Here is a 23,663-nt window from a genome sequence, read left to right as displayed (position 1 = left end):
CAGGCGGACGTCCGAGGCGCGCCGAGATGCTGCTCTTCTGCCCGGCCTGCGGGAACGTGCTGGTGGCCGAGGAGGGCGCCCGCTGCCACCGCTTCGCTTGCACCACCTGCCCCTACGTGCGCAACGTCACGCGCAAGGTGGGTGTCCGGGCGGGCCGGGGCTCGCTCGCTCGCTCCCTCCCCCGCGCGCCCCCCCCTCGCCTCCGCTCACCCTCTCCCCGCGTTGCCAGGTGACGAGCCGGCGCTACCCGAAGCTAAAGGAAGTGGACGACGTGCTGGGCGGGGCCGCCGCCTGGGAGAACGTGGACTCCACCGCAGGTGCGTGGGGGGAACGCGTGGGCGGGGCGGACCCCTCCCTCCCTCCCTCGCTTGACCCCTCCCTCCCTCCTCCCCCCCGCAGAGCCCTGCCCCAAGTGCGGCCACCCGCGCGCCTACTTCATGCAGCTGCAGACGCGCTCGGCCGACGAGCCCATGACCACCTTCTACAAGTGCTGCAGCGGCCGGTGCGGCCACCGCTGGCGGGACTGAGCAGCCTGAAGGAGCAGGAGCCGCGGCGGAGGAAGGGAGCCAGAGTCGCTTTAATAAAGTCGCTTTATTCGCTCACAGCGGCGCCCCCGCGCCCCACTTGTTCCAGTTCAGTTCGTAGGGGAAGACCCTGCCCATTTTCAGGGTGCAGTCGATGGCCGGCTCGTAGAAGGCGGCCGGAGCGTCGCTCAGCTTGCCCTCCGTGATCACTTCTTCCCGGGCAGGCTTGGAGAAGAGCGAAGCGGCGCCGGGCCTTTCAAAGTAGAATTTTCTGATGCAGCCTAGAGACTCCAGAGCCTGCAGGGAGCAAGAGGACCCGTCAGCTGGGGGGGGGGCGGGGGAAAGAGAGAGGGAAACTATGGATGGTGGGAGGGGGAGCCCTCCGATTAGGGTTAGGGACTGTCTGATAGCTCAGCTCCAGCTGCATAGGAAAATGATAGGCGGAGGTCTTCAGCTTCTTGGGAACATACAGCCTTTTCTGGCATTCTGGGGGTCAGAGAAAGGGTCGCCCCAGACTGGGAAGCTGGTTTTGGATGGCGCCCATGCCAGATCCCAAATCTCTTTGCCCTTCTGGATCTGAACAGTTGTCCGTTCCTCAGAAGAAACAGCCACCATTATATGACCTGCCTCACCAAGCACACCCACCTGTAGGATCTCCAGGAGAGCCACTGGCTGCAGGACGCCCAGGTAGTGGTGTTGCAGGGCCGCTTCTGTGATGCCAGGTTTTGTCATAATGTGGCCGAGCACCCCTTCCATGATCCCTTTGCAGACTGGTTTGTTCAGACTGCCGTCCACAATGCGCCAAGGCCGCCCCACAAAGCAGATGCTATCCCTGCTTAGGAGAATGAGCCAATTCACTGTAGGTGCAAATAGCCTCTCTCCTGGTATCAGGAAATGTTTGTGAAGATGCATCCAGTAATTGCGGTGCAACATTATCATTCTGCTTTATGTCCTGTCTGTCCTACCTCTAAGTCTACTCCCATCTCGGCACCAAATTAGAGGCTTCTTTGGCACATGGGAAGCTGAGAGCCGCCCATGCTTTGCCCTCTTTACCATATCTGCACAAAACGCCTTTCATAAAACCCTGGAAATTAATCCAGAGAAAGCTATTTCATACAGAGCTTGCTCTGCATAAAAGTAAGCGAAAAATAGAAGCTCCTGCTGCAGCTTCAAAGATTACAGCTCAACAAGTTGAGAATTCCAGACCTGTGCATATAGACAGATGGCTGGAATAAAAGCACTTCTTATGTTCAGGTTATCCTTGCTGTTTCCCAATTGCACAACAAATGCAACAGCTACAAGTTGTGCTTTATCTGCATGCTTACCGTCTTGTTTCAGCCTGAAGAGACTGCCCTGTCGCACATCCTAGGGAAGAGCAGGAAAGGCAGTGAGCCACAGAAACACCCATCTCATTTGTACTGAATAATTAGTGTGATCATCAGAGTTGCTACTGAACAAGGTTTAGCTGATTGGGGAGGGTCCTGTCTTCCATTTCATGGACTGTTGAAGGGAACAGCATCGAGACAAGACTCACCAATGAGATGTGCTTTCCTTGTCTCTGGGAGTGAGCCCCCCCCCATCCCCAATACAAAATGTGAGCCAGCTAGCTAAGTCTTGTTTCCTTTCTGGAGGGTCTCAGTACAGTTCAGGAGGGCTTCAAGCTTACCGTTGAGAGTATCCTCTTGGAATGAGCAGGAATCCTCATGGGGCTCTTGGCTGGGCATCCCCCCATCCAAGGCTTCTCTGCCAGGGAGGGCCATGGCTTTTTGCCTACAGGACGGGATGCCCATCCCGCATTTCTGCATGGCAGCTCCTCCTTGCGCTGCAGGGGTGCTGGCTCCCTCCAAGCATGGGGAGTTTGAGGAGAAAGCCCTTGTTTCTGGAAACCCCTCCTCCCCACCACCACTTCTTGGCCTTTTCCTGGCTGGTTCTTCTCTTGCTGCTACAGCACAGGAGGCAGCCTCTCCTTCCTGCTCAGCACGGTCCCTCTTTGTACATGGCTCTTTGCCCGGCAGGCTCTGACTGATGTCCTTGAGACCCACAGAATGCAACAGCCACGGACTAGCAAATCTCTTTGCCACCAGCCGGGTAGTTTTTCCACCTACTTCCAACACTTGCTCCAAATCAAGAAGATCCTAAATGGGAGGAAAGGTGCATCATGATCCACAAAGTTTGTAGGTGAAAAACAGCCAGACAGTGAAAGGCTTCTGACCCACAAAGGATGAGGAAATTCACTCTCCCCAACATGAACCAAATGTGCTCAACTGCAGCATTCGTTTATTTCATTAGATTTAGATGCTGCCTGACTCCAAGGCAATGCTGGGCACTGACAATTTTAAACAAAAGAACAATATAAAATATAAAAGAAATCAACGTCCACCTGGAAAATACACCATGTATCCAAAACACATCTTAACAATGGGACCACATCCATCCTACCCCAGCCAGCACACTTAAGAACCAGAAGGTGGCCGGGGGGAGGGGGGAATTAGTATAATTGTGCAGTGCTCCAGGACAGCACTTTGGTTAGGAGGCTGCATAGGAGCTCCCACTCTGTGCTTTTTCCTCCCTCTCACCCATACCAACCTGAACATATTTCTGCAAGACCCCAGAGCGCCCAAGAACAGCTTCTTCGTAATGCTGGAACTGCCTGGCAAGATTCACCTGGTCCACCCCAAAGTGTGAAGTGGCCTCTATGGCAGAGAAGATTTCAAGGGCTGCGGCAGCATCTCCAGGGCTGTGATTGTAATGATCCAGTAACTGAAGTTTTGGATCAGCCTCTTCTAGGATCCTGAGACATTTGGTGAAGGAGCTGGGGAGGCAAGAGGCTCCAACCGGCATGTTCTCCAGGTCGAATGGGACTGTGGGCACAAAACAGAAGTCCTTCGGCTGACAGGAAGCGCAGACCCAGACATCTGCTCCCCAGGCCTAGGCCAAAGGCAAGCAGAGGCCACCACAATGATGGCTGCTTCTGAAACGGGACAAAGAGGAAACTATTGTGGGACCACTTGTCCAAGAACGCCTCTACCCAGGAGACTGACCTTCAGCTAAGAGGCCGTTTTGGGCAGGTGTTGCTCTCAGTCTGACTTTCACCTGACAGGAATCAACCACAATGTTGTCTGTGGGACTCAAATTCCGGGTGTTGATGATCCCTGGGGCACAATAGCCTCTCATGAGCAGGTAGTTAGTACGTGAAGCCTGCCGGGCCTTCACCTCAATCTGGCGCTTGTTGACTTGGTTCTCCTCCACATCCTCCTCCTCATCATCGTCTTCGTCCTCTTCCAGCCCATCTTTCCCTAGGCTACAAGAGGCAGGAAGGAGTGAAATGTCAGCATGGCTGGTGTAGAAGGCTGGTCTTATGCATGGTTCAGTAAGTGAAAGATTGCAGCCAGCCAACCTTCTAAGAGAAAGGCACGGAACAATGAAAGGTTTGAGAAATTCAGTTATAAAACATTATTAATTGGAACCGAGCACACAAATCTGGCTGGAGGCACTGTGGCTTCTTACCTCTTGATGACTTCATTTTCCACCATGGTGCTGTCAACCACGACAATCTGTTCTGGGATTGCAACGTCTACAGAAACCAGGCCGAGAGAGAAGAGGGCCAGCAGAGCAGAGCAGTAGCCTCCTGGCCCATCCAAAGGAAATGTTACCATCTCAGCCCCAGGGAGGTTGTCTTGATCCTTAAAGGAAAAGCTGGAAACGGCATCCTGTTTCCCAGCTTCTTTGAGTTTTAAGAGAAACTGGTAAGATTCACTGCAAAGGGTGCTGGGAAACCGCCAAGTGAACACTCTGAGGAGAACCGAGAAAGAAGAGACTGACCAGACAGGACTTGGAAGCAGGAGACCAGGGGCTCCCCAATTTCTGGACAACAGGGTCTTTTAGCCAGAGCCCCCGGGTAAAACCACTTCCCAGTTGGCTAGCTACACATCCTTCATGTTCAGCCCTGCCAACTCAGGATGGAAGGAGAGGCAAGGCACCAACCTGTAGTAGCTCTGAGAGAGCTGATAAGACATGGGCACGAAGGGCAGTGCCCGACTTTTCTTGGGGCCCAGGCTGTGATTACCCCGGCGGCGGTTCACCAAGCTCCTCTTCTGACAATCCAAGAAAGCTTTCACCAGGATGTCATCCTGATAGTCACGGTAGAGGCGGAAGGTCTGCCGATGGAAAGACCCCTTTCAGTGCCTTCTGCAGGCCCCCTGACTCCTGTCAATGGGTGGAGGGGCGCCCCCCCACGCCTCACAACTACTTTGTACGTCTAGCCATGGACAGGAGGGGGCGCCTGATCAAGACCCTCACCCTAACCAGACTCGAAGCCCCGGTCCCTCTGCAGAGTCAGGGCCACTCCTAGTAGATCCAGTGTCACAAAGGTAGGCTGAGGGAGGCAAAGGGGAGTCCAGAGCCAAGCGCTGACCAATAAGGGCAGTTAAAATAGGGAAGAAAATGGTAAGTGAACACCTGTCTACCCTAGACAAGTTCAAATCACCAGGACCAGATGGATTACATCCCAAGGTTCTGAAAGAACTGGCAGACGAGATCTCAGAACCACTGAACTATATCTTTCAAAGATCCTGAAGCACAGGGGAACTGCCAGAGGACAGTTCATCTTCAAAAAAGGAAAAAAAAATAGATCCAGGAAACTACAGACCTATCAGCCTGACCTCAATACCAGGAAAAGATAAACAATGAATCACCGAACACCTAGAAGCAAACCAAGTAATAACCAAAAGCCAACATGGGTTTGTCAAAAACAGATCATGCCAGACTAATCTTATTGCATTCTTTGACAAAGTGACAAAATTAGTGCACCAGAGGAATGCTGTCAATATAATTTACTTGGACTTCAGTAAAGCATTCGATAAAGTAGACCATAACCTACTACTAGATAAAGTAGAAAAATGTGGGTTAGACAGCATCACCACCAGATGGATTCGTAACTGGCTGACCAACTGCACTCAACGTGTAGTCCTCAATGGAACTGCATCTACATGGAGGGAAGTAAGTACCCCAGGGCTCTGTTTTAGGCCCAGTGCTCTTCAACATCTTCATCAATGACTTGGACGAGGGGATAGATGGGGAACTCATCTAATTTGCAGATGACACCAAGCTGGCAGGAATAGCCAACACTCCAGAAGATAGGTTCAAGATACAGAAGGATCTTGACAGACTTGAACATTGGGTGCTATCTAACAAAATGAAATTCAACAGTGAAAAAAGCAAAGTTCTACATTTAGGGAAGAAAAACAAAATGCACAGGTACCGTATATGTGGTACCTTGCTCAATAGTAGTAACTGTGAGAGGGATCTTGGAGTCCTAGTGGACAACCATTTAGATATGACTCAGCAGTGTGCAGCAGCTGCCAAAAAAGCCAACACAGTTTTGGGCTGCATAAACAGAGGGATAGAATCAAGTTCATGTGAAGTGTTAATACCACTTTATAATGCCCTGGTAAGGCCACACTTGGAATATTGCATTCAGTTTTGATCGCCACGATGTAAAAAAGATGTTGAGATTCTAGAAGGAGTGCTGAGAAGAGCAACAAAGATGATTAGGGGAATGGAGGCTAAAACATATGTAGAACGGTTGCAGGAACTGGGTATGTCTAGTTTAATGAAGAGAAAGACTAGGGGTGACATGATAGCAGTGTTCCAATATCTCAGGGGTTGCCACAAAGAAGGAGTCAAACTATTCTTCAAAGTACCTGAGGGCAGGACAAGAAACAATGGGTGGAAACTAATCAAGGAGAGAAGCAATTTAGAACTAAGGAGAAATTTCCTGACAGTAAGAACAATTAATAAGTGGAACAACTTGCCTGCAGAAGTTGTGAATGCTCCAACACTGGAAATTATTAAGATGTTGGATAACCATTTGTCTGAAGTGGTGTAGGGTTTCCTGCCTGGGCAGGGGGTTGGACTAGAAGACCTCCAAGGTCCCTTCCTACTCTGTTATTCTATTCTATTCTATTCTATTCTATTCTATTCTATTCTATTCTATTCTATTCTATTCTATTCTATCCCTATCCCTATCCCTATCCCTATCCCTATCCCTATCCCTATCCCTATCCCTATCCCTATCCCTATCCCTATCGGCACTTCTGGGATGGGGTGGAACAATTGACATTTGAAGAGTGGCCAAAAGCATTCTCTGCTGCAAAGCAAATCAGGTTTCTATCTCCCATACCACTTCTTGGTATCCTTTAGAGAACGGCCCTTCCTAGACCCATAAAGTCCGGCCTGTTCTTCTCACCTGGAAGGACTGGAAGGATTTCATCTGGTTGTTGGAGAGAGCTAGTGTGCTTTGAATCAGGTTCTGCAGCACCAGAAAGTGGATGTCAGCCACGCTAAGAGGAAGAGGAGGGAAGCCACAGCTTTAGCCCAAGCCTGGCTATGGGGTTTCAGTTCAATCATCCCCATGGCCCGGAACGCAGAAGCCAAGGCAGGCTCAGCAGGGGCCCCGCACGGTTCTCTGAAGGGAAGAGCCTTTTCCCTGCCCTCTTGGCTTGCCCACCCACCAGTCGAAGCCAATCCGCTCTGTCTGGGTTTCAATGACCTCTCCTGTGACTGCAACTCTCAACCAGGGAGACAACTAGGAAGCCCCCCTAATGGGGGCCGGGTGTTGGGAAGGGCTTCCATCTTTCCTGAGGAAGGGGCTCTGCAAGCCAAGAGCAGAACCAGCTGCCTCACCTGCACAGTTCATCTTCTTTTCTGCCACAGCTAGTTTCATTTCCAATAGCCAGAACCCGGAACCTGGAGAAAGGCCAGCAGGAAGCCAACTCTCATCAGACTGGATGCCAATTCTGGGCCCTGTTTCTGAGCTGGAAAGCAACTGCAGAGCGGCTGAGGGGCTGCCGGGTGTCTAGACAAAGCTCTGCCTCTGCACCCAGACTGAAAAAGACCCCTTCTCCCTGGAACAGACACCCCCCATGCCCAGCTGCCCAACTGACACAGCATGTTCTCCCCTGCGCTGTCTAGTGAAGCTGCCTTCGAGCCAAAAGGCAGCCTGGGAAAGAGAAAGCAAGAAGGGAATGAGAAGCAAAGGCAGTTGCCCCCCCTAGCAATGAAGAGCCCTAAAAATGGGCAGGCTTGGCAAAGGTTGCCACCCACCTGAGGAAAAGGTCCTGCAAAGTGTCCGGAATGGCGGGCCTGGGAATCCCCAGCGTGGAGCTGAACTTCTCCTTCAGCCTCTCCACAAAGTCCTTGAACTCTTTGGAACAAACCTTTTCACAAGAACACCAGAAATCCTATTTTAGGAACATGCAGCTCTGGGAAGTAACAGACTTGAAATTGTCTTCCTCTCCTCACTTTTGAAACAGAGAGAGAATCAGCTGTTGCACTGGACTGGCTAGGAATTCCAGGCTGGAGAAGTTAAGGATTTTAAAAGGGTCAGGCAAGCAGGGTTTGTTGCTCCCCCACTCCCCCCACCCCCATTCTGCCTCAAAAGCACCAACACCCCAGGGAGCAGCTGCAGCAGGTCTGAAAACGGGGGCTGAGTCTGTGGGAATACGCCTTTTGAGAGCTCAGCATCTTGGCTGCAGATGGAAGCATGCCATCGTTTGGACCTGAACAAGTCTGTGAGCTGCCGGAAGAAAGGGAATTAGCAGCCCAGGGGGGGAGGGGGAGGGGGAGGAGTTGTCTCCCTCTCCCTCCCCACCTTCTTTCTCATGAATGGGTGTCCTTTGCTTCTGCTGGAGGTGGCACAGCAGCAGATGCTTCTACTTGGTTCCTGGTGTTGAAACTTGGCCTTTCCGGGGAAAGAATCCAGGAGAACAAACTCCTGCAGCAACGTTTCTCACCTTGGCATCCTGATAGTCGCTCTTCCTATTCATGAAGTCCTCGATCAGGGCTCTGTCTTGGTAGACTTCAGCAAGGCAAACTCTGCAAAAGATAAAAGCCCAACCTGAGGAGCAACTTTCTTCTGGACTGCTCTGTCCTTCTGGGGAAAGCACCCCCCTCCCCATATGCACCTCCAGGAGCTACGGTCTTCCCCACAATCTGGATGGACAGGCAGCAGTGCTGGGCTCCATCCCGGCTTCTCCTTCACGGGAGCCAAGGGCCCACTCTGACAAGATGGGAAAGATCTCTGCAGATGCCAGGCAGTGACAGTAACCATGGGTCACTCGGTGACCAGCCCGAGGAAGCTAAAAGCAGCCGAGGGGAGTTCAGAATTACCCCCATCCCACTCCACAAATGCGTAACTTTTCAAGTCAAAACTTCAAGTAAAGCCTCACTTGTAGTTGAGGTAGGTCTGGGGGTTTTTGACAATGTAGCGAGCCCGCCGCCCAACGGAATGAGAAGTCTTGTCTAGCGATTCCTCAAAGCTGCCGTGCATGATGTCTCGGACCACCTGCCAGGGGACAAACGGCCCCTTCACCTGCAGGACGCAAAAGAGCAGCTCAACTTCTGAGCCTCGCCTCCACTCCCTCCCAGGGCGGCAGGGGCTGGCAATGGCAATGCCGCAGGAGGCTGGGCCTCCGCCGGCTGATGCCAGCCAGTACCTTGGCATTCAGAATGTTGCTTGCAATGCGGCAGAGCATCAGCAGGCTGTCCTCCTGCACGGTCCACATCACACGCAGGCGGGTCATCCTCTGCAGAGCCCTTCGGTCCACCTCATCGTGGTAGCGTGGCTTTGGGTTCTTTGCCTCAGGATTTTCGTCTGAGCAGAGGGAGCGAAAAAAAGCCAAGCTTAATTCGTAAGCGGGGCACCAATCTGAGCCAGAGCTTCTGCCTCAGATTATTTTTAACTCTATACTGCCCAGACCTGTCGTAGTGGGGCATTCTATCAGTCTTCAGCAATGAATAATTAAATCCAAAGAACTCTAAAAGGACAAACTGAACAGAAAGGCCAACCACCACAAGAACTTGCCAAGCAGCTCTCCGGCGGCGGGGAATCCTGTCTTGTGCAGAAGTTCTCCATGCTCTCAAGCAGACGAGCTCTGCACCAAGAGCCTCCTGCTGCTGTGTTACCTCTCCTTCTCTTCCTTTTCTTTGTCTTCTTCACCATGTCCTTCTTCAGTCGCTTCCTCTTCTGGCTCTTCCCCCCCCTCACCCTCTGGCTTCTGTTCAGGTTTGCCTCTTTCTCAATGGCCAGGTCTTCTCTCTGCAGAGCAGGTTCTGAAGTTAACAAACTCTCTTTCCAGAGAGCACTGTGGGTACCTGAGGGTGACAAGAAAGACTGAAGAAAAGCATGGAGGATGGAAGCATCATGGCTGCCTTCTGTTCTGCCTGAGCTACGGACCCCAAAGAACACAGCACACACAAATTCTGTACAAAACTTAATTTACTAAAATAACGCAGTCTTTTTCAAAACAAAGGCTGTTAATAAACTTTCTTAACAGCCTACAAGAAACCAAAGATAAAGTAATCACAATCTTACTATGGTTGGCAGAAAGCCCAGAAGCAATTTGCAGAGAATCCAGACGCAAAGGAGAGTGAACTAAAGTTGTTCCCTACAATTTGCTTCAGTCGGCATTCCTCCTTAAATAGGCTAAGGGAATGGCCAATTAGCCCCAAACCTTACTCTCGAGGAGACCTCCTCCTGAGGAGCCACTCCTGCCTTTTGGCAGCTCTGCGTGCCCATGTTTCGAGAAGAGGCTCCTCCTCTTTGTCCTCTTCACTTAAAGGAGCTTCTGGAGATTCTGAAGGCCCTGGCTGAATCCCTGCCTCTGGCACCACCTCTTCTCCAGCCTCCTCATTGTCTGACTTGAGTACCAGCTGCACAGGCTGCTGGCGCAGCACCACACCAGCCTCCTCGCTGTCAGAATAAAGCTACAATCCTCACAGGCCGCTGATGGGCCACCACACCTTCTGCTGGCCAAGAAGTCCTTCCCATGAGGAATTGGAAGGTTGAAGTGACACTCCCAACAACCCCTTTCCACCCTCTGCTATCCACGTTTTAGGAACAGACTAACCTAGCATTCAACAGAGACAACCCATGCACAAATCAAAATCGGCAGAGGATTTGGTCACTGAAATACGAGTTGATCAAATCCTTTCATGTTTAGCAATCCCAGGAAGTCCCGTTATCTCCTTGTAGTGTAAAAACCATCCCGAGATCGGCTTCTGCTGCTCTATTCTGCAGCTGAGGCATCATAGGAAACCCTTCCTAAAACTCCCTCCAAGTATAAGCATCCTTGTAGTTCTTGCATTCACAACCCCCGTTCTGTCCCCTCACCTCCAGGGCCAAATGGCAGGGAGCGCTTGGGCAGGAAGGTCTGCAGTCTGACCATGTGCCCAGCTTCAGAAACTGCATTTTCCTGGTGGTAAAGAACGGGGAGGGGGAGTAAGTGGGAGAAGAAGACAGCAAAGGCTGTTGTAGAACAAATTTAGGATGATGGACAGAAAAGCTACTAATTTATTTCTACTCATCCTTATCTTTCTCTATCTTCTCCCTTCACCCAGGGGGAACCACCGAGACAGGATCCCTCCCACCGTCAACCCTCATCCACAGTTGATGGGAGGGGCACTGCTGAGAAGTCTAGCAGGGCCAGGTGCCCCAAGGTTCCTTCAAAGAACTTGAACTAGAAGTGGGGAGGGTCATGCTGTTTGGTGCCCGGCCTCCTTCACCATGGGAAAGGATCCAAATAAGGATCTGCCTTCTTCTTGCACCAGTCAGAATTGGAACAGTTAAAAAGAGATTTCCAAGAATAAGGCAGAAATCCAAACATTTATCAGAAAAAGGGTCACTGCCATTCCCGAAAGTCTACTTTGCTAACCACATAGTAAAGTGGGGCAGAGAAAAATGACAGCTTTGTGGAAAAGCCTCACCTTCCTAGTCTTATTAATGATGTAGCTTGTCCAGATCCAGTTGCGTTTCAAGTGGCTGTAAAAGCTGGAATCTAAACCGCCTGCCCCGAGCCCGTCCCCTGGGACAGAGCCCTCGTCCTCCACCTCTCGGTGTCCTCTGGGAGGGAAACAGCCAGGTGAACAACTCTTCTCCCAAGTCTGAGGGCCACTCATCCTCCATCCAGATGGAGGTGGGGCAATCTGGGTTCCTTTGCCTGCCCCCTCCCAGGAACCAAGCCACGTTTCTACCAGGAACCCCCCACCCCCGTTAGCAGAACAGAAAGTGTAAGCAGTCACCCTGGAAGCGGGGGGGGGGGGGGGGGGGAGAACACTTCTTGCTCCTCTGAGAGAGTTGGTCTACAGCCTGCTCCCGCACCCCATCTCCAGGCAAAGGAAGACCTTCCCGCAACCCTTCACAGCAGGGGAGACGTACGTTGTGTATACCAGCATAGCACACTTGCGCTCCAGGTTGTGCTTGTGGGCTGCTGATTCTTGCTCCAGGGCTACGTCTGAGACAGCATCTGCCTCCCCAGCTGGAGCGCCACTCCTTTTCGCCCGGGGCTGGCGAATAATCCCTGAAGCAACCAACAGATGCCGTCAGCAGAGGCAGAGCCAGCAGCCAGATGCAAACCGACCTACTGGCAGTGGAAGACAGAGGGAGAGCCAGAGGCCAGGGATGGAGAAGAACTGGATGGCCAGCCATCCACCTTGGAAGCGGGGTTGGGGGCTGGCTGCCAGCATCATACCGAGGGGTGTGTTGAGGCAGACACACTGCAGGTCGAACCAGAAGTTCTCCACATCCTGGAGAGTGCCCAGGGTATAATGGCGCTCGTCAAATGGGCGGCTGCTTTGAGCCAGGTTGTAATGGGGTTCACAAATGGTGGTATCCACAATCACCGCTTTTTTCTTCAAGTACACAAACACCTGCATGTGGTTGAAAATGCTCAGACTAAAGCCCTTCCGGTCAGGATGAATTAAAACATGCAGATTTCTAGTTTCAGGCAACAGAAAAGGGGCTGACCAGTAATCCTAGCATCCAGTTTTATTTTAAAACAAGCAAAGGCACCTAGTCACTGTAGCTATTACCTTTTGACCTATTTCTTGGAAAGCCCCACTTTCATTTGAAGTTTGAGCATCATTTCCTATATATTATAAGGGTTTGCTCACCTTGTATGTGATGACTAAGCTCAAATTGCCCTATTTTGCCCAGTGCACATTATACAAATGCCTAGTTCTCCTGAGAAGTTTGTAACACTGGTCAAGGGGGAAGGAAGGAGAAGAGAATGGCCAGTAGCAGCAAGATGGATGGACTCATTTGCAGCAGCAACAGGCGAACCGTTGGAAGCCCGGAAGATGCATGCTGGGGGAGCATCCTATCTACATGGTTCCTAAAAGGCAATGCCAACTTGATGACATTTCATAAATCAAGTACCCTCATGAAGCATTAATTGCTGATGATGCCAACAGCAGTCCCTGCTTAACTATTCATCAGACATTTCAGTTGTAGTCAGAAACGTCTTTAGAATATCATATTTTGTGCATCTGATGAAGAGAACTTCTTTCCGACTATGGTCTGTCACAATCAGCGGTCAAGTCTTCAATTTAGAACAGGACACCATTGTTTTTGTAGGAAACGCATTCCCTGAAGAACATTGTTTCTCTTGCATTAATTTAAGTAACACAGCCTAGCATTCAGTTTCAGAAAAACAATACAGAAATAATAACACACATTACCTGATCTTTTTCTTGAAATTTCTCTGTGGGGCCAAACTGCAGTAATCCCATATAACATAACCGCTGTAGGCTTTCCATTACTGAAAAGATGTACCTCCTGTAGTGATACATTCAGTTGAAAATTATTGGACTGCTTCTGAATTGTAAGAAATCAGCCAAATATCTTTGACTCAAATCAAAGGCAGCTCTAAAAGCTAAATACGCTGTATAGTTATCAAAGTACAAAATCTAAGTTCAAATCCAAATAAAGGGTTGAACATTATGTAAGACCCAATATGTGGCAGCCACCTCTGCTTGATAAATTTCCACATGAACAAAACTGATTGTAGCACAGTGCTCTGAGGGTCAGCAGTGCAGAAACCCTCTATCCAGAGAGTTCTTTCTTGAGGGCCAGGCTCAATTTATCCTACTCTGCATGCCGTTACATAAAGACCCATAACTCTGGAGAGGGCTCTAATGCTAGGAAAGGTGGACAGAAAGAGAAGACGACGACAACCAGCAGCTATGGTGGCGATGGGGGCACTATTGGAAGTCTGAAGGACCGGGTTGGGGAGAGATCTTCATACAGAAAATCTGTGGTCATTCAGACCACAACATTTGACTTGATGGCACATAATCAACTCACCAATTAATCAAGCTAGTCAAAGTACTGGTAATGTAACATTCCATTCTCTGACCACCAAAGTCATCCCATCAAAGATAAGGACATCTTTGTGCCTGGTGACATTTTAGGGCAAGTCCTTATCAGTGAGCTACCCTTGCCAAAATTCTACTTCTAACTAGAATCAAGCAGTGCCAGGAGAGCCTCCCTTTGGACTGTTGCACCCTCTCCCCTTTCCTGGAACAGCCCCAATGGAATCAGAACCCACCGCTTGTAAACGAGTTGCTGCCGAACCGATCTGGGAAGGTTTCTGATGAGTGTATGTTTCCTCAGAGAGTCCATCAGATAATCTTCCAGGTTATCTACCTATATTAATTTCATACAGCAGAAGGCAAGATTGGCAGCCAAGCCTTAATCCATTTCATCCTGCAGCTGAGAGCTAAGCATGGAGATTCATCAGGGAGGAGACTGACACCAGCCTATGAAGCATGACCTGGTGAGGACTTTGAAGGCCCACTAGTTCCCCGTTCTGCCCACCCAGAAAAGGCCTGAGGTCAAGCGCATTAGCTCCTGAAGAGTTCTGAATTTGAAGCCCCTCACCTTATAGCTGACTTGCACTATCTGGACAAAGATGGACAAAGGCAGACAGAGAAGAAGGTCACTAACAAGTGCCCAGCCATGTCCAAACTCCCGGTGGACTGGCAGAGGAGGGATGTGACGCTTCCAGGAGGCCTCATCCACATACACTGCAAGGAAAAAGGGAAGTGATGCAGGGCTCTGGCCATTTCACCCAGGGGATGTTCAGAATACGTTCACTTTTCAGCCACCCCCAGAAACGGAGGGTCACCGTTTTCACCTTGCCTTTATTGAAATAAGCTGCTGCAGACAGACAGGGACACTGAAAGCTGTGCTGACCATGACAGCAGCTCAGATAGGTCTGGTTGCCTAAATTTGGGGTGGGGGTGGGGGTGGGGGGGGTGCAGAAGAACTGGCTCCAGAGGGAATGGGAGAGGACAAGTTATGGAGGCTACCATGTCCCCTGAGCAGAAAGCTGCCTGTTACTGAAACGGGCAGGCAAAATTGATACAGCTTTGTCAGAGAGGGCTGCCTTAGCTAAACTGTGAATAGGTTGGGAGACATTTCCTGAGAGTTATGCAAACTCCTCGAACCCTTGCTTTTGAGCTGGATCCTTACCTTTCTGCTCCCCAAGCTCCAGATCTCCTTCATGGGCAAGAACCTCTGGGCTTCGCAGAGACTCGTCATCTGCCGCATCAAGTGGAGAGCCGGAGGAAGCGCAGCCCATGTCCTCTCCCAGCAGGTCACAACCAGGTCTCCTTCTCTGCGAGCTGGCAGGATGTCCATAGATCAGGTACCAGACGAAGAGGTGAGTCATCTTTAAGCGCGGCATTTTGGGTAGGAAACCCAGGGAGCGACCAAGGCCTGGCACTGAAAAGAAACAGATGCTATTTCCCCTTAAGAAATCCAGAGTCAAACACCTGTTGCTATGTTTCAAACTGCAGCCTTTATCCCACTTCCACTAAACACATATATATATATATATATATATAGCCTCTCACAGCCCAGTACGCTCCCATAGAGAGGGGCTTCTCAGGGTGCCGTCAGCCAAACAGTGTCGACTGGCGGCCCCCAGGGGGAGAGCCTTTTCTGTGAGGGCACCCACCATCTGGAACGAGCTCCCCCCAGAGATACAGAGGATTCCGGATCTGCGCACTTTCCGCTGTGCCCTCAAAACATTCCTGTTTCAGCAGGCCGCCCTGGCCTAAATTTCCCTTTATATTGCTTTTGATTTTATTTTAAACTGGGATGTCTTGAATTATCTAGGACCAGAGTGTTTAGTATATTTTAATTGGTTTTTTTAACGTTTGTATTACATGTATTTTTATTGTTCGCTGTTCACCGCCCTGAGTCCCTCGGGAATAGGGCGGTATATAAATTTAATAAATAAATAAATAAATAAATAAATAAATAAATAAATAAATAAATAAATAAACAAACAAACAAACAAACAAACAAACAAACCACGGCAGAGCAGAAGAGGTCCCCTTACCTGTAATGGGATGGTAGTTGAATTTGGCAATGCACACCTTCTCACCAGCTATTTCGCTTTGGCAAGAAAAAGTACAATCTTTCCTTTCCTGTAGGGTGGTCTCAGCTTCAGACTCCTGCCCTTTTGGGTCCGGAGACATCGGTGCCTGCTGGACTTTAATCCTGAAAATTAGGGAGAAAGAGAGGAGTAAAACCTTGGCTTCAAAGATCTGTTGCCTGGACAGAAATTCCACTACAGTCAGTGAACAACAAGGTCAGGGCAACTCTTGCCAGCTAATACCCGTCTATTGTCATGGGTCAGTTGGCCTGGCAAGCGGCTGTTGAAGGGAGGCCTTTCAAAATCTCTGCAAGGAAAGTCAGATTTGTAACTGAAACGCAGGACGGCTCGTCTGCGGGGGAAAGAGAGCCGTCAGGCGAGAAGTCGATGACAGACTCTCTGAACCTCTTGGGTCTTAGAAGGGTCCCACCTCTACCAGCCAGCACTGGGCAGCGGTTACCCCCATCTGCCAGTCCTTTGGGAACTTGCCTGTTCACAGAACTTGAATTGGAGATTCGGAAGCGCACTTGTTCAATGGCGCTTTTCACCAGCGGGTCACCTGGAGTCACAGACGGATCAACCACAAATTCAACCTGTCAAGAAAAGAATCCAGAGGGCACACATTTATTTACTTTATGAATCACCTTTACTTCCAGCCTGGTGACTTAGCCACTAACCAAACTGGCTCTCTCCTCATGAAAGAGTTCCCTGATCTTTCCATTCTCCAATTGGGACAGAGCCCTCAAGATGGGGGGAGGCCTTGCTGAAGCAAATCCTCAAATTTGCCCCACAGCTCCAGCCTCTGCAAGCTAAGCAAGAGGGGGCTCAAAGCTGCAAAGAGTGTGCAGCTGTGTGGCTGGCAATGCTCCCTGGGGAGAACAGGCTGCCTCGTAAAAGGCATATTGGCTGCTTCCTCATTCCAAAGTCAACCTGTTTATTTGAAAAGAAAAAAAAATCCCCTTAAAAAATCTGAAGCACTTGACAAGAAAACTTCTGGCGGAGCTGGCAGGAGCTGGACTGCTGGGCTTGCTGAGCCCTGAACACCTGGCCTCTTTCTCTTGAATTCAGCCATTTGGCAAGACTGTCGCTTCCGAGACTCCTCTATAAGGGCAAAAGGAACCTCTTGTGGGGAAAAGAACATGGTCTTGCTTGCTCTCTTGCTCTGCCTATCCAGGAAGCTTCTCCTCCAGCGTTTCGGAAAGGGAGGGCTACCTTGCGGCTGATGCCATCCTGGATAACAGTGGTGCGGAAGAGACGCAGAAGGCCTTCCTGGGAGAGCTTCTGGACTAAGCGAACAATGGATTTCTTGCAGCACCTGGTGGCGACCCCTTCTTGTTTTTCCTGATCCAGGATCATTTTCTGAAGTCTGAAAGAAGGAAGGAACAGAGGAGTCCTTTCTTCAGTGGCAGAAGGAGAGGAGGAATCACCACAGGAGCAACTCTTCTTGAGATGGCTTATGAGGCCCTGAAGGGAAAGCTCTTCTGCCCCGCTCGCTGGTTGGTAAGCTCTGCCACTCCAACTTACACAAACAAACTCTCGATCAAGCGCAGATTTCGGACTGCCTCAATGATGAGGTTCCTACGTTTCAGCAGGCGGTAGGTCTCATGGGATCGCTCCACTGGGGGTGCCTGTGAGTTCTTCTCATTTTTCTTTTCATCACAACTCTTCTAGGACAAAGTCAGAAAACAGAATGTAAGCAAGTCTGGTAAAAAGCCGATAAATCCAGTGAGGTCCCATTGTCAAGAGGACCCCAGAATGGAGCCCCCCGAGAAAGCTTTCCACAGCACAAAAGACAGCAAGGACAGCTGACCTGGCCCTGGCCTAGATAAGAGCCCTCTTCAACCTGGAGTGGGCCACGGTCTGCTGGGTTCAGCTTGCCTGTGCCTAGGGAGGCCTCTTTGGGAGCCCGTCTAAGCATGGGCTGAAGGGAGACTCTGGGCCCATCTGCAGCTATAGCTCCTGCCCAGATTTGCCATCACCAGCTTGCAAGCCTTGGATTCTTACAGGCAGGACTTCTTCAACCACGGCTGCATCACCAGAGACAGCTTTGAAACGGGCACAGCTAGAACGGCTGGCTTCCGACCTGAGCCAATCCAGAGCAGAATCCCTGCCTTCCAAGTATTCCAGAGGGAGCAGAGACGACCTCTTCTTCTTAGCTGCTTTGGGAAGAAGGACATCCAGAGTGAGTGGTTTCCACAGAGCTTTGCTGCTGAAAAAAAAGGGGAAGGGGACCCTCCAACCATCCTCTTTGCTGAGCCAGGAATTGAATCCATTTGGCAAACAATCTGCCCTTAAACACTGGTGAATAACTTTTCACTTTAATATAGTCAGTTGGTCTGGGGCAGCGGAGAAGGCATTGACTCAGAAATCAGGAGAAAGTGAGTTTTATGCTTTCCTTTGGCTGGAAAGGTGTCTGGGTGATTTTCGGCCAGTCATTCCCTCTCATCCCACCTCACAGTGTTGTTGCTGTGGCGTGGGAGAACAGGGAGATGAGTCTTAAGCATGTTTACCATCTTATTTATTACATGTATTTATTTATTTATTACATGTATTTATATGCCGCCATTCTCCTGAAGGACTCAGGGCAGCGAACACAAGTTAAGAAACAAGTACAATAAAATCATAATTTAATCTAAATAATTAATTAGTAGTAAATAATAAAGCCCGGAATCAGTCTCAGCCTATTTGTTTGAAAAGCCAAGTCTTCAAGTCCTGACGGAAGGAGCAGAGATCAGGAGCATATTGGCCATAGTAGTAGAAAATGCTCTGAGTAATTCCAAATTTTCAGAAAGTGCTCAGAGTTTTCTCTCCTGAGCTCATCTCAGTTAATATCCCATTTCAGAGCCTGGCAATTTTCCCAGTGCCCCAAACTCAGAGGAAGGTTTACACTGGTTGTATTAAGAACAACAGTACAGGGGTTCCTGGCACAAGCTGATACCATAAAGGCAAGACATGGCCAGGGACACCCCAAGGGAAGATTTGGGTTTTACTAGGAAGAATGAAACATTTTTGACCTCCAACACTTTTGGTGCCCTCTGCCTGGGCAACAGGCAAAGCCCAATCAGTACCTTTCTTTCTTGTTGACTGGCAAAGCCCATCTCCTCCTTCAAAATCAAGCCTGGGCAGGGCCTGTGCATTGCCCTTCTTCCGCCTTGCACCGTCTTTCTCTTCCTCTTCCAGTTCCAGGAGGACTGCCTGCCCTTCCTCCTCCTCTTCCTCCTCCTCCTCCTCCTCTTCCTCTTCTGCCAGCGAGAGCCGTTCTCCAGGCAAAGGGTCATCATGTGCAAAAGCTATGCTGGCCTGAGCCAACTTCTCACTCCGAGCCTTCTCCCGTTCAAACTGCTGGCTCAGGTCGCTCTGTTCTGCATACATCCGTGCAATGTATTTGGTTGTCCGTTGCCTGCCCTCGTCCTCCATGAACCCCTAAACAAAAAAAAGCACGGCTATCACCTCTGCCTTGTCCTCAAAGCTCTCAAAATGTCTTTAGGAAACAGGACAAAGCCAGTGACAATCCTTCCCCCAGTTTTTGCTGACCACAAAATGGCTTCTAGAGTATTACCTTGATCACTTTATATCTCTCCAACAAGCGACACAGCATCCGGGCTTCCAGCTTTCCCACGTTCATCGCGGCTCGAAGCTCTGCCTGAGAAATACCTTTGGTCCCCCAGCTTTCAACTGTGAGGCAGAAAAAGTGGGAATAAGCAAATTGGAAGGAGAACACTGAGTACCAAGTCCCAGCATCAGCAAGAACTGGGTCTGAAGCAATGTCAACTTCTGGAGAAAAAGGAAGCAACGTTCCAGACCTCAGCCATGCCAGACCCACCTTTACCTACTGGTCCAACTCTTCCTGCCAGGGGGGTTCCAAAGGTAGACTTAGCTTTGGTCATGGCCAGGAATGTCCTCCTGGCGCATCAGCCCTGGTTCTGCTGAAGGGGGGCTGCCAGGCCTTAAACCCTCAGTGGTGCTACATAGTAAAGTTTGGCCCTTGAAGCTCAGAAGAAACCCGGAGGGGTAGGCTGGTAGTCCTGCTCAGTACAGTCTCTGTGAGAGTCAAGAGATCTGGCCAGTCATGTTGCAAAATCTCTATCCCATTTGGGGTCTGGGGTTAAACATTTCAGCTAGAAAGAAGGGTCCGTGGCTAATTCAAGGGGGAAGAACAGAAACAATCCTGCAGGTTAACAAGGCTGGAGATAGTAAGTGCCAAACTCATGTCACAAGTCTGATCCCTACATGTTCATGAACCTTATTAGATAAGCAGAAAACTTCATAAATTATTTGTTTAGGCTACTGTGAAGTTACATTGTGTACTGCCAAGAACTGGCTGGCTTACAAACCCAACAAATAAACAAGAATCTGTTCCATTTTGAAAATCCAAATCCAAATTCAGATTGCACTGAAAAATTAAGCAAGGCTAGACTTCATGAGAATAGAGTTGTCCCTCTGCCACAATGCCCAAACCAGTTGTTTCTACCCTGCAACCAAAATGGCATCAACTGAAAGGCACAGAAAAAGCAACCCAGACAATACCCACTCAGCTCATATGCTTGTGCCAACATGTCCTTTTCATACACAACGTCCACCGGCTGCACGGTTTTGGCAATCATTTCTTCTTCATCATCATCGTGGAAGTCAGCCACCTTCTTCTGATATTCCTTCACTAGCTTTAAACAACGGACCATGACTTGAGTTCCTGAGAATGAATAAACCCAAAAGGATTATGGAATGACTGAAGACAGTCTGCATGATCTCCCCTAATCCTGGCATCGAAGACACAGTATTGAAGCCCAATTTAATTCTTGCTGGATAGCACTGCCAAAGAAATCCTGCCGCCCCCCCCCCCACCACCCCCAGCCTCATGGCAGTCCTACTTCAATCCCAGGTGCTTGTTCCCATTCTCAGCAACCCCCATAGGCCCCAATGAGCTAGCTCAATGCCAGAGAGGCAACTGGGGGCGGGGAGACTCCTGCCCATGCATTTCTTTCAGCCTTGCGATTGCTTTAAAGTCCTCACTAGTCAGATCTAAATCCTCAGGAAAATCACAGGTCCCGCTCCACCTTTTTCCTGGGTAGCCCCATGACTTTCCCCTCGCTTACCCTTCTTTGTCTTGAAAGGCCTCCCGTCAGAACACATGTCCCGCAGCGGAACAGAGACCATCTTGCCCAAGTTGGCATTCAGCATGTACTGATAGAGGCGCTTAAAGGTTTTTTCACAGAGACCCTGCAAGCAGCCAGAGGGGGAGGTCATTGAACTCTTCAGCAAATATGTATTTTTCCCAATCAGCCAAGTTTTCCCACCTGCCCAGTATCAGTTAACTAAGACACATTCAAAGTATAACTTTCCCACATTCATGCATTTTGGAATGAAGTAAAAGTTAATGCTATTTTTGCATTCTTGATATATTTCCGATTTATGCTCTCTCTCTCATTCTCTTTCTCTCTCTCTCTCTCACACACACACAGAGCATTCCAATGAAAGTAACTTTAATTTACTGGCAGCTATTCTAAAATTCCTCTCCAAGTATTTTATTACAATGCTGTATTAATAACAATTTAATGAAAAGCAAGGCAGAATATTCTCTGTGGGACTCCCCAAGCAAAGATACTGTCTGCTTTGAGAAGGTCCTGCTTTGTGCCGACAAAAATGTGGAATCAGCCTCCAGGGTTCGGGAAATACTCCCAACCGATGAACTCCAATTCATCCATACATGGAAGGAGCCAATAAAAAATGAGGGCACACCTGGACACCCCACCACCACCACCACAAACACACACACTCTTCACCAGTGCCTATTCAGAGCTTCATAAAAGTTCTGAATGAGAAACAGCCACCTTGGTTATTCAGGAAGAGAGCAGCAAGCTTGCCAGTTCACCGGATAGAACAGGAAACCTGCTCTAATAGACTAAAAGATATACTGGGCTGTGAAATAAAAGGAACCTAGTTGCTAGAATACCTATAATCTTATCTTTTACTCTTTCATTAACTTGTATTAAAGATGGGAATCTTGCTTTCAGTTTGAGTTGGCTACCAAGGGCCTAGCAACAGCAAGGATTCAACAACTGCTTAGACCCTACCAAATTTTAAACCGATTTTAATGTTTATGTAATTTTTTATGTTCCTTTTGTAAGCCGCCCTGAGTCCTTCGGGAGAAGGGCGGCATATAAATTACATACATACATACATACATACATACATACATACATACATACATATATACATACATACATAAATGGGGCTTGGAATTCTTTTGTGCCCATGACTGCCAAGGTTTGGCGACAGGATAGGAGACTTTTGGAAAAAAGTAGAAAAAGCAGAAACACACATGCGGAATCTTGGGCAGGGAGCTGTACAGAAATAAAATAAAATAAGAGATCCTATAGCTGAACCCCCACCTCAGCTTTTGTTACAGCTACAGAAAATCCCCAGGATTTGTATGGTCTCAAAAGTAGACATCTTTAATGCTTCTGATGCTTTGAAGAACAGGTGCCAGGTCTGAAGATGCTGCCAACAGATACCCTGCACTCACATGCACAGTCTTTCATTTCAAAAGCTCTCAATCTTACCAGTTCCTCCTTTATGTTGCCCAGTGTTTCCATCTGACCTGGCCGGCTGCTCAGCATGCCAGAGAGCTTCTCCATAAGAATATCATATTTGCTCCTCCTAAAACCCAAGATGCAACAATGAACAAATGCTATATTGCCGCTGTCTTGTCTATCCTCATAAGGAAACTCACACCTTGCAAAAACTGACTACTGCCAAGACTCGTGGCCCTCTGCTAACTACCTCAAGGGGTCTCCGAGACCCCAAGAAGGAAATTTCTGTAATGAAAGAAGCCTTCTCTTGAAGTATCTCCCTTAGGCAATCAGTTAGTTACCAGAGGCAGAGATTAGTCCCCTATCTCCAAAATGCAGAAGAAAAGGAAACTCAGATCCAAAAAGCAAATCAAATGTGATAAAACCTGATAAGAAGATTAGAGACAGAGTGGCAGTAGTGACATTTGGGGCTTTCAAACATGCTCAACAGCCCGAGAGGAGCACAACTGAAAGCTCAAGTGTGAACTTGCCAAACGCATACCTGTCAATATGAAAGCGGCTGAGAAGCAGAAGAATGGAGTGCTGTTGGATCCCTGAGGGCAACCTAATCACATGTGACTGCATTGAGATCAGCCCATTTTGGATCAGGACTTTTCGATGATAGTGAAGCTTTCCAGCATCCACCCTATAAAAGAGTAGCCTCCATCGTGTTTGGAACACAAAGATGGCACAGCAGCTAACTCCCGCTCCTCAACCCTCCTTTATAACAAAAACTGGAAGAAGGCAAACAAGAACCAATATTTCTGCATCAACTAAATTTCTTTTTTTTAAAAAATTTTTTTGTTTTATTACAACACATTATCACAAACACATAACATACAACATATAAATATATCCTCTTTTTAACAAGTGTTTCTTTGTGGTCTGCTTTCCACTGTGACTCCCCCCCCCACTCCATCCATGTCTCTCATATAGTTTCATTTTCTTCATTGTCTCCTCTTTGATTACAATGTATTTTCTACTCCTAATAGCCTTGATTTTATAAATTTCTATACATTTGTTTCAGATGCCTGAAAAACCCATTTTTTAAAAACTAAATTTCTTAAATAGCCTAAATCTTAAAATGATAATTGCTAAACCAACAAAGATGATGGTCCCTTGCCTCAAAGATTTTGCACTACAATGAAACTGAAGCTTGGCTCAGAGTAAGGAAATTTCCGGGGATAATGTTCTCCCGTTGTTATAGCAGTATTTTATGCTTCTCTCCGAAGGGAAGCATCCTCCAGACTGTAACAGAGAAGTTACAGTCATAATTAGCTTATAAAATATTTCAGTAGCAAACCAAGTTAAGACAGTATTTAATCCCTAAGATAAACAGCTCTCCACAT

The 23,663-nt window shown here is 48.8% G+C and overlaps 2 protein-coding genes across 5 annotated transcripts in view; one reads left to right on the top strand and one right to left on the bottom strand.

The window, feature by feature from the left end:
* Positions 1 to 3: 3 nt before the first annotated feature.
* POLR3K (RNA polymerase III subunit K) lies at positions 4 to 604 on the top strand. The gene is made up of 3 exons (XM_034441381.3): positions 4 to 137; positions 230 to 317; positions 400 to 604. The coding sequence occupies exons 1-3, from the start codon at positions 27 to 29 to the stop codon at positions 525 to 527; spliced, it is 327 nt and encodes a 108-aa protein (XP_034297272.1). The 5' UTR covers positions 4 to 26; the 3' UTR covers positions 528 to 604.
* Positions 577 to 23,663, bottom strand: part of GTF3C1 (general transcription factor IIIC subunit 1) — a 24,821-nt gene continuing 1,734 nt past the window's right edge. Inside the window, exons 4-37 of one of the 4 annotated variants that reach the window (XM_034441357.3) lie at positions 22,817 to 22,960; positions 22,306 to 22,402; positions 20,839 to 20,962; positions 20,277 to 20,435; positions 19,305 to 19,420; positions 18,814 to 19,168; positions 17,750 to 17,904; positions 17,270 to 17,412; positions 16,958 to 17,111; positions 16,235 to 16,338; positions 15,710 to 15,870; positions 14,836 to 15,087; positions 14,242 to 14,387; positions 13,910 to 14,007; positions 13,041 to 13,137; positions 12,053 to 12,230; positions 11,740 to 11,881; positions 11,289 to 11,424; positions 10,696 to 10,777; positions 9,489 to 9,677; positions 9,020 to 9,177; positions 8,753 to 8,895; positions 8,318 to 8,399; positions 7,629 to 7,741; positions 7,209 to 7,271; positions 6,772 to 6,865; positions 4,509 to 4,681; positions 4,032 to 4,316; positions 3,566 to 3,825; positions 3,111 to 3,385; positions 2,191 to 2,659; positions 1,850 to 1,889; positions 1,170 to 1,356; positions 577 to 821 (exon numbers count right to left, since the gene is read on the bottom strand). In XM_034441357.3, the coding sequence (XP_034297248.2) occupies positions 600 to 821; positions 1,170 to 1,356; positions 1,850 to 1,889; positions 2,191 to 2,659; positions 3,111 to 3,385; positions 3,566 to 3,825; positions 4,032 to 4,316; positions 4,509 to 4,681; positions 6,772 to 6,865; positions 7,209 to 7,271; positions 7,629 to 7,741; positions 8,318 to 8,399; positions 8,753 to 8,895; positions 9,020 to 9,177; positions 9,489 to 9,677; positions 10,696 to 10,777; positions 11,289 to 11,424; positions 11,740 to 11,881; positions 12,053 to 12,230; positions 13,041 to 13,137; positions 13,910 to 14,007; positions 14,242 to 14,387; positions 14,836 to 15,087; positions 15,710 to 15,870; positions 16,235 to 16,338; positions 16,958 to 17,111; positions 17,270 to 17,412; positions 17,750 to 17,904; positions 18,814 to 19,168; positions 19,305 to 19,420; positions 20,277 to 20,435; positions 20,839 to 20,962; positions 22,306 to 22,402; positions 22,817 to 22,960 (5,596 nt within the window). In that variant the 3' untranslated portion in view covers positions 577 to 599. The remainder of the gene's footprint in view (positions 822 to 1,169; positions 1,357 to 1,849; positions 1,890 to 2,190; positions 2,660 to 3,110; positions 3,386 to 3,565; positions 3,826 to 4,031; positions 4,317 to 4,508; positions 4,682 to 6,771; positions 6,866 to 7,208; positions 7,272 to 7,628; positions 7,742 to 8,317; positions 8,400 to 8,752; positions 8,896 to 9,019; positions 9,178 to 9,488; positions 9,678 to 10,695; positions 10,778 to 11,288; positions 11,425 to 11,739; positions 11,882 to 12,052; positions 12,231 to 13,040; positions 13,138 to 13,909; positions 14,008 to 14,241; positions 14,388 to 14,835; positions 15,088 to 15,709; positions 15,871 to 16,234; positions 16,339 to 16,957; positions 17,112 to 17,269; positions 17,413 to 17,749; positions 17,905 to 18,813; positions 19,169 to 19,304; positions 19,421 to 20,276; positions 20,436 to 20,838; positions 20,963 to 22,305; positions 22,403 to 22,816; positions 22,961 to 23,663) is intronic. The other 3 variants (XM_034441360.3, XM_087878751.1, XM_034441359.3) reach the window with 3 other exon arrangements.

The sequence above is a fragment of the Pantherophis guttatus genome, chromosome 14 (assembly GCF_059756535.1).
Source record: "Pantherophis guttatus breed Tessera chromosome 14, ASM5975653v1, whole genome shotgun sequence".
Lineage (NCBI taxonomy): Eukaryota > Metazoa > Chordata > Lepidosauria > Squamata > Colubridae > Pantherophis > Pantherophis guttatus.
Note: the sequence above shows the minus strand (reverse complement) of the source record. Positions and strands in the feature narration are given on the sequence as shown.

What these genes read in the sequence shown, in the direction of transcription:
- POLR3K (XM_034441381.3), top strand. Translation starts at nt 27, where the DNA reads ATGCTGCTCTTCTGCCCGGCCTGCGGGAACGTGCTGGTGGCCGAGGAG. An exon ending in TGCGCAACGTCACGCGCAAG is followed by an intron (nt 138 to 229) that starts GTGGGTGTCCGG and finishes CCGCGTTGCCAG; the next exon opens with GTGACGAGCCGGCGCTACCC. An exon ending in GAACGTGGACTCCACCGCAG is followed by an intron (nt 318 to 399) that starts GTGCGTGGGGGG and finishes TCCCCCCCGCAG; the next exon opens with AGCCCTGCCCCAAGTGCGGC.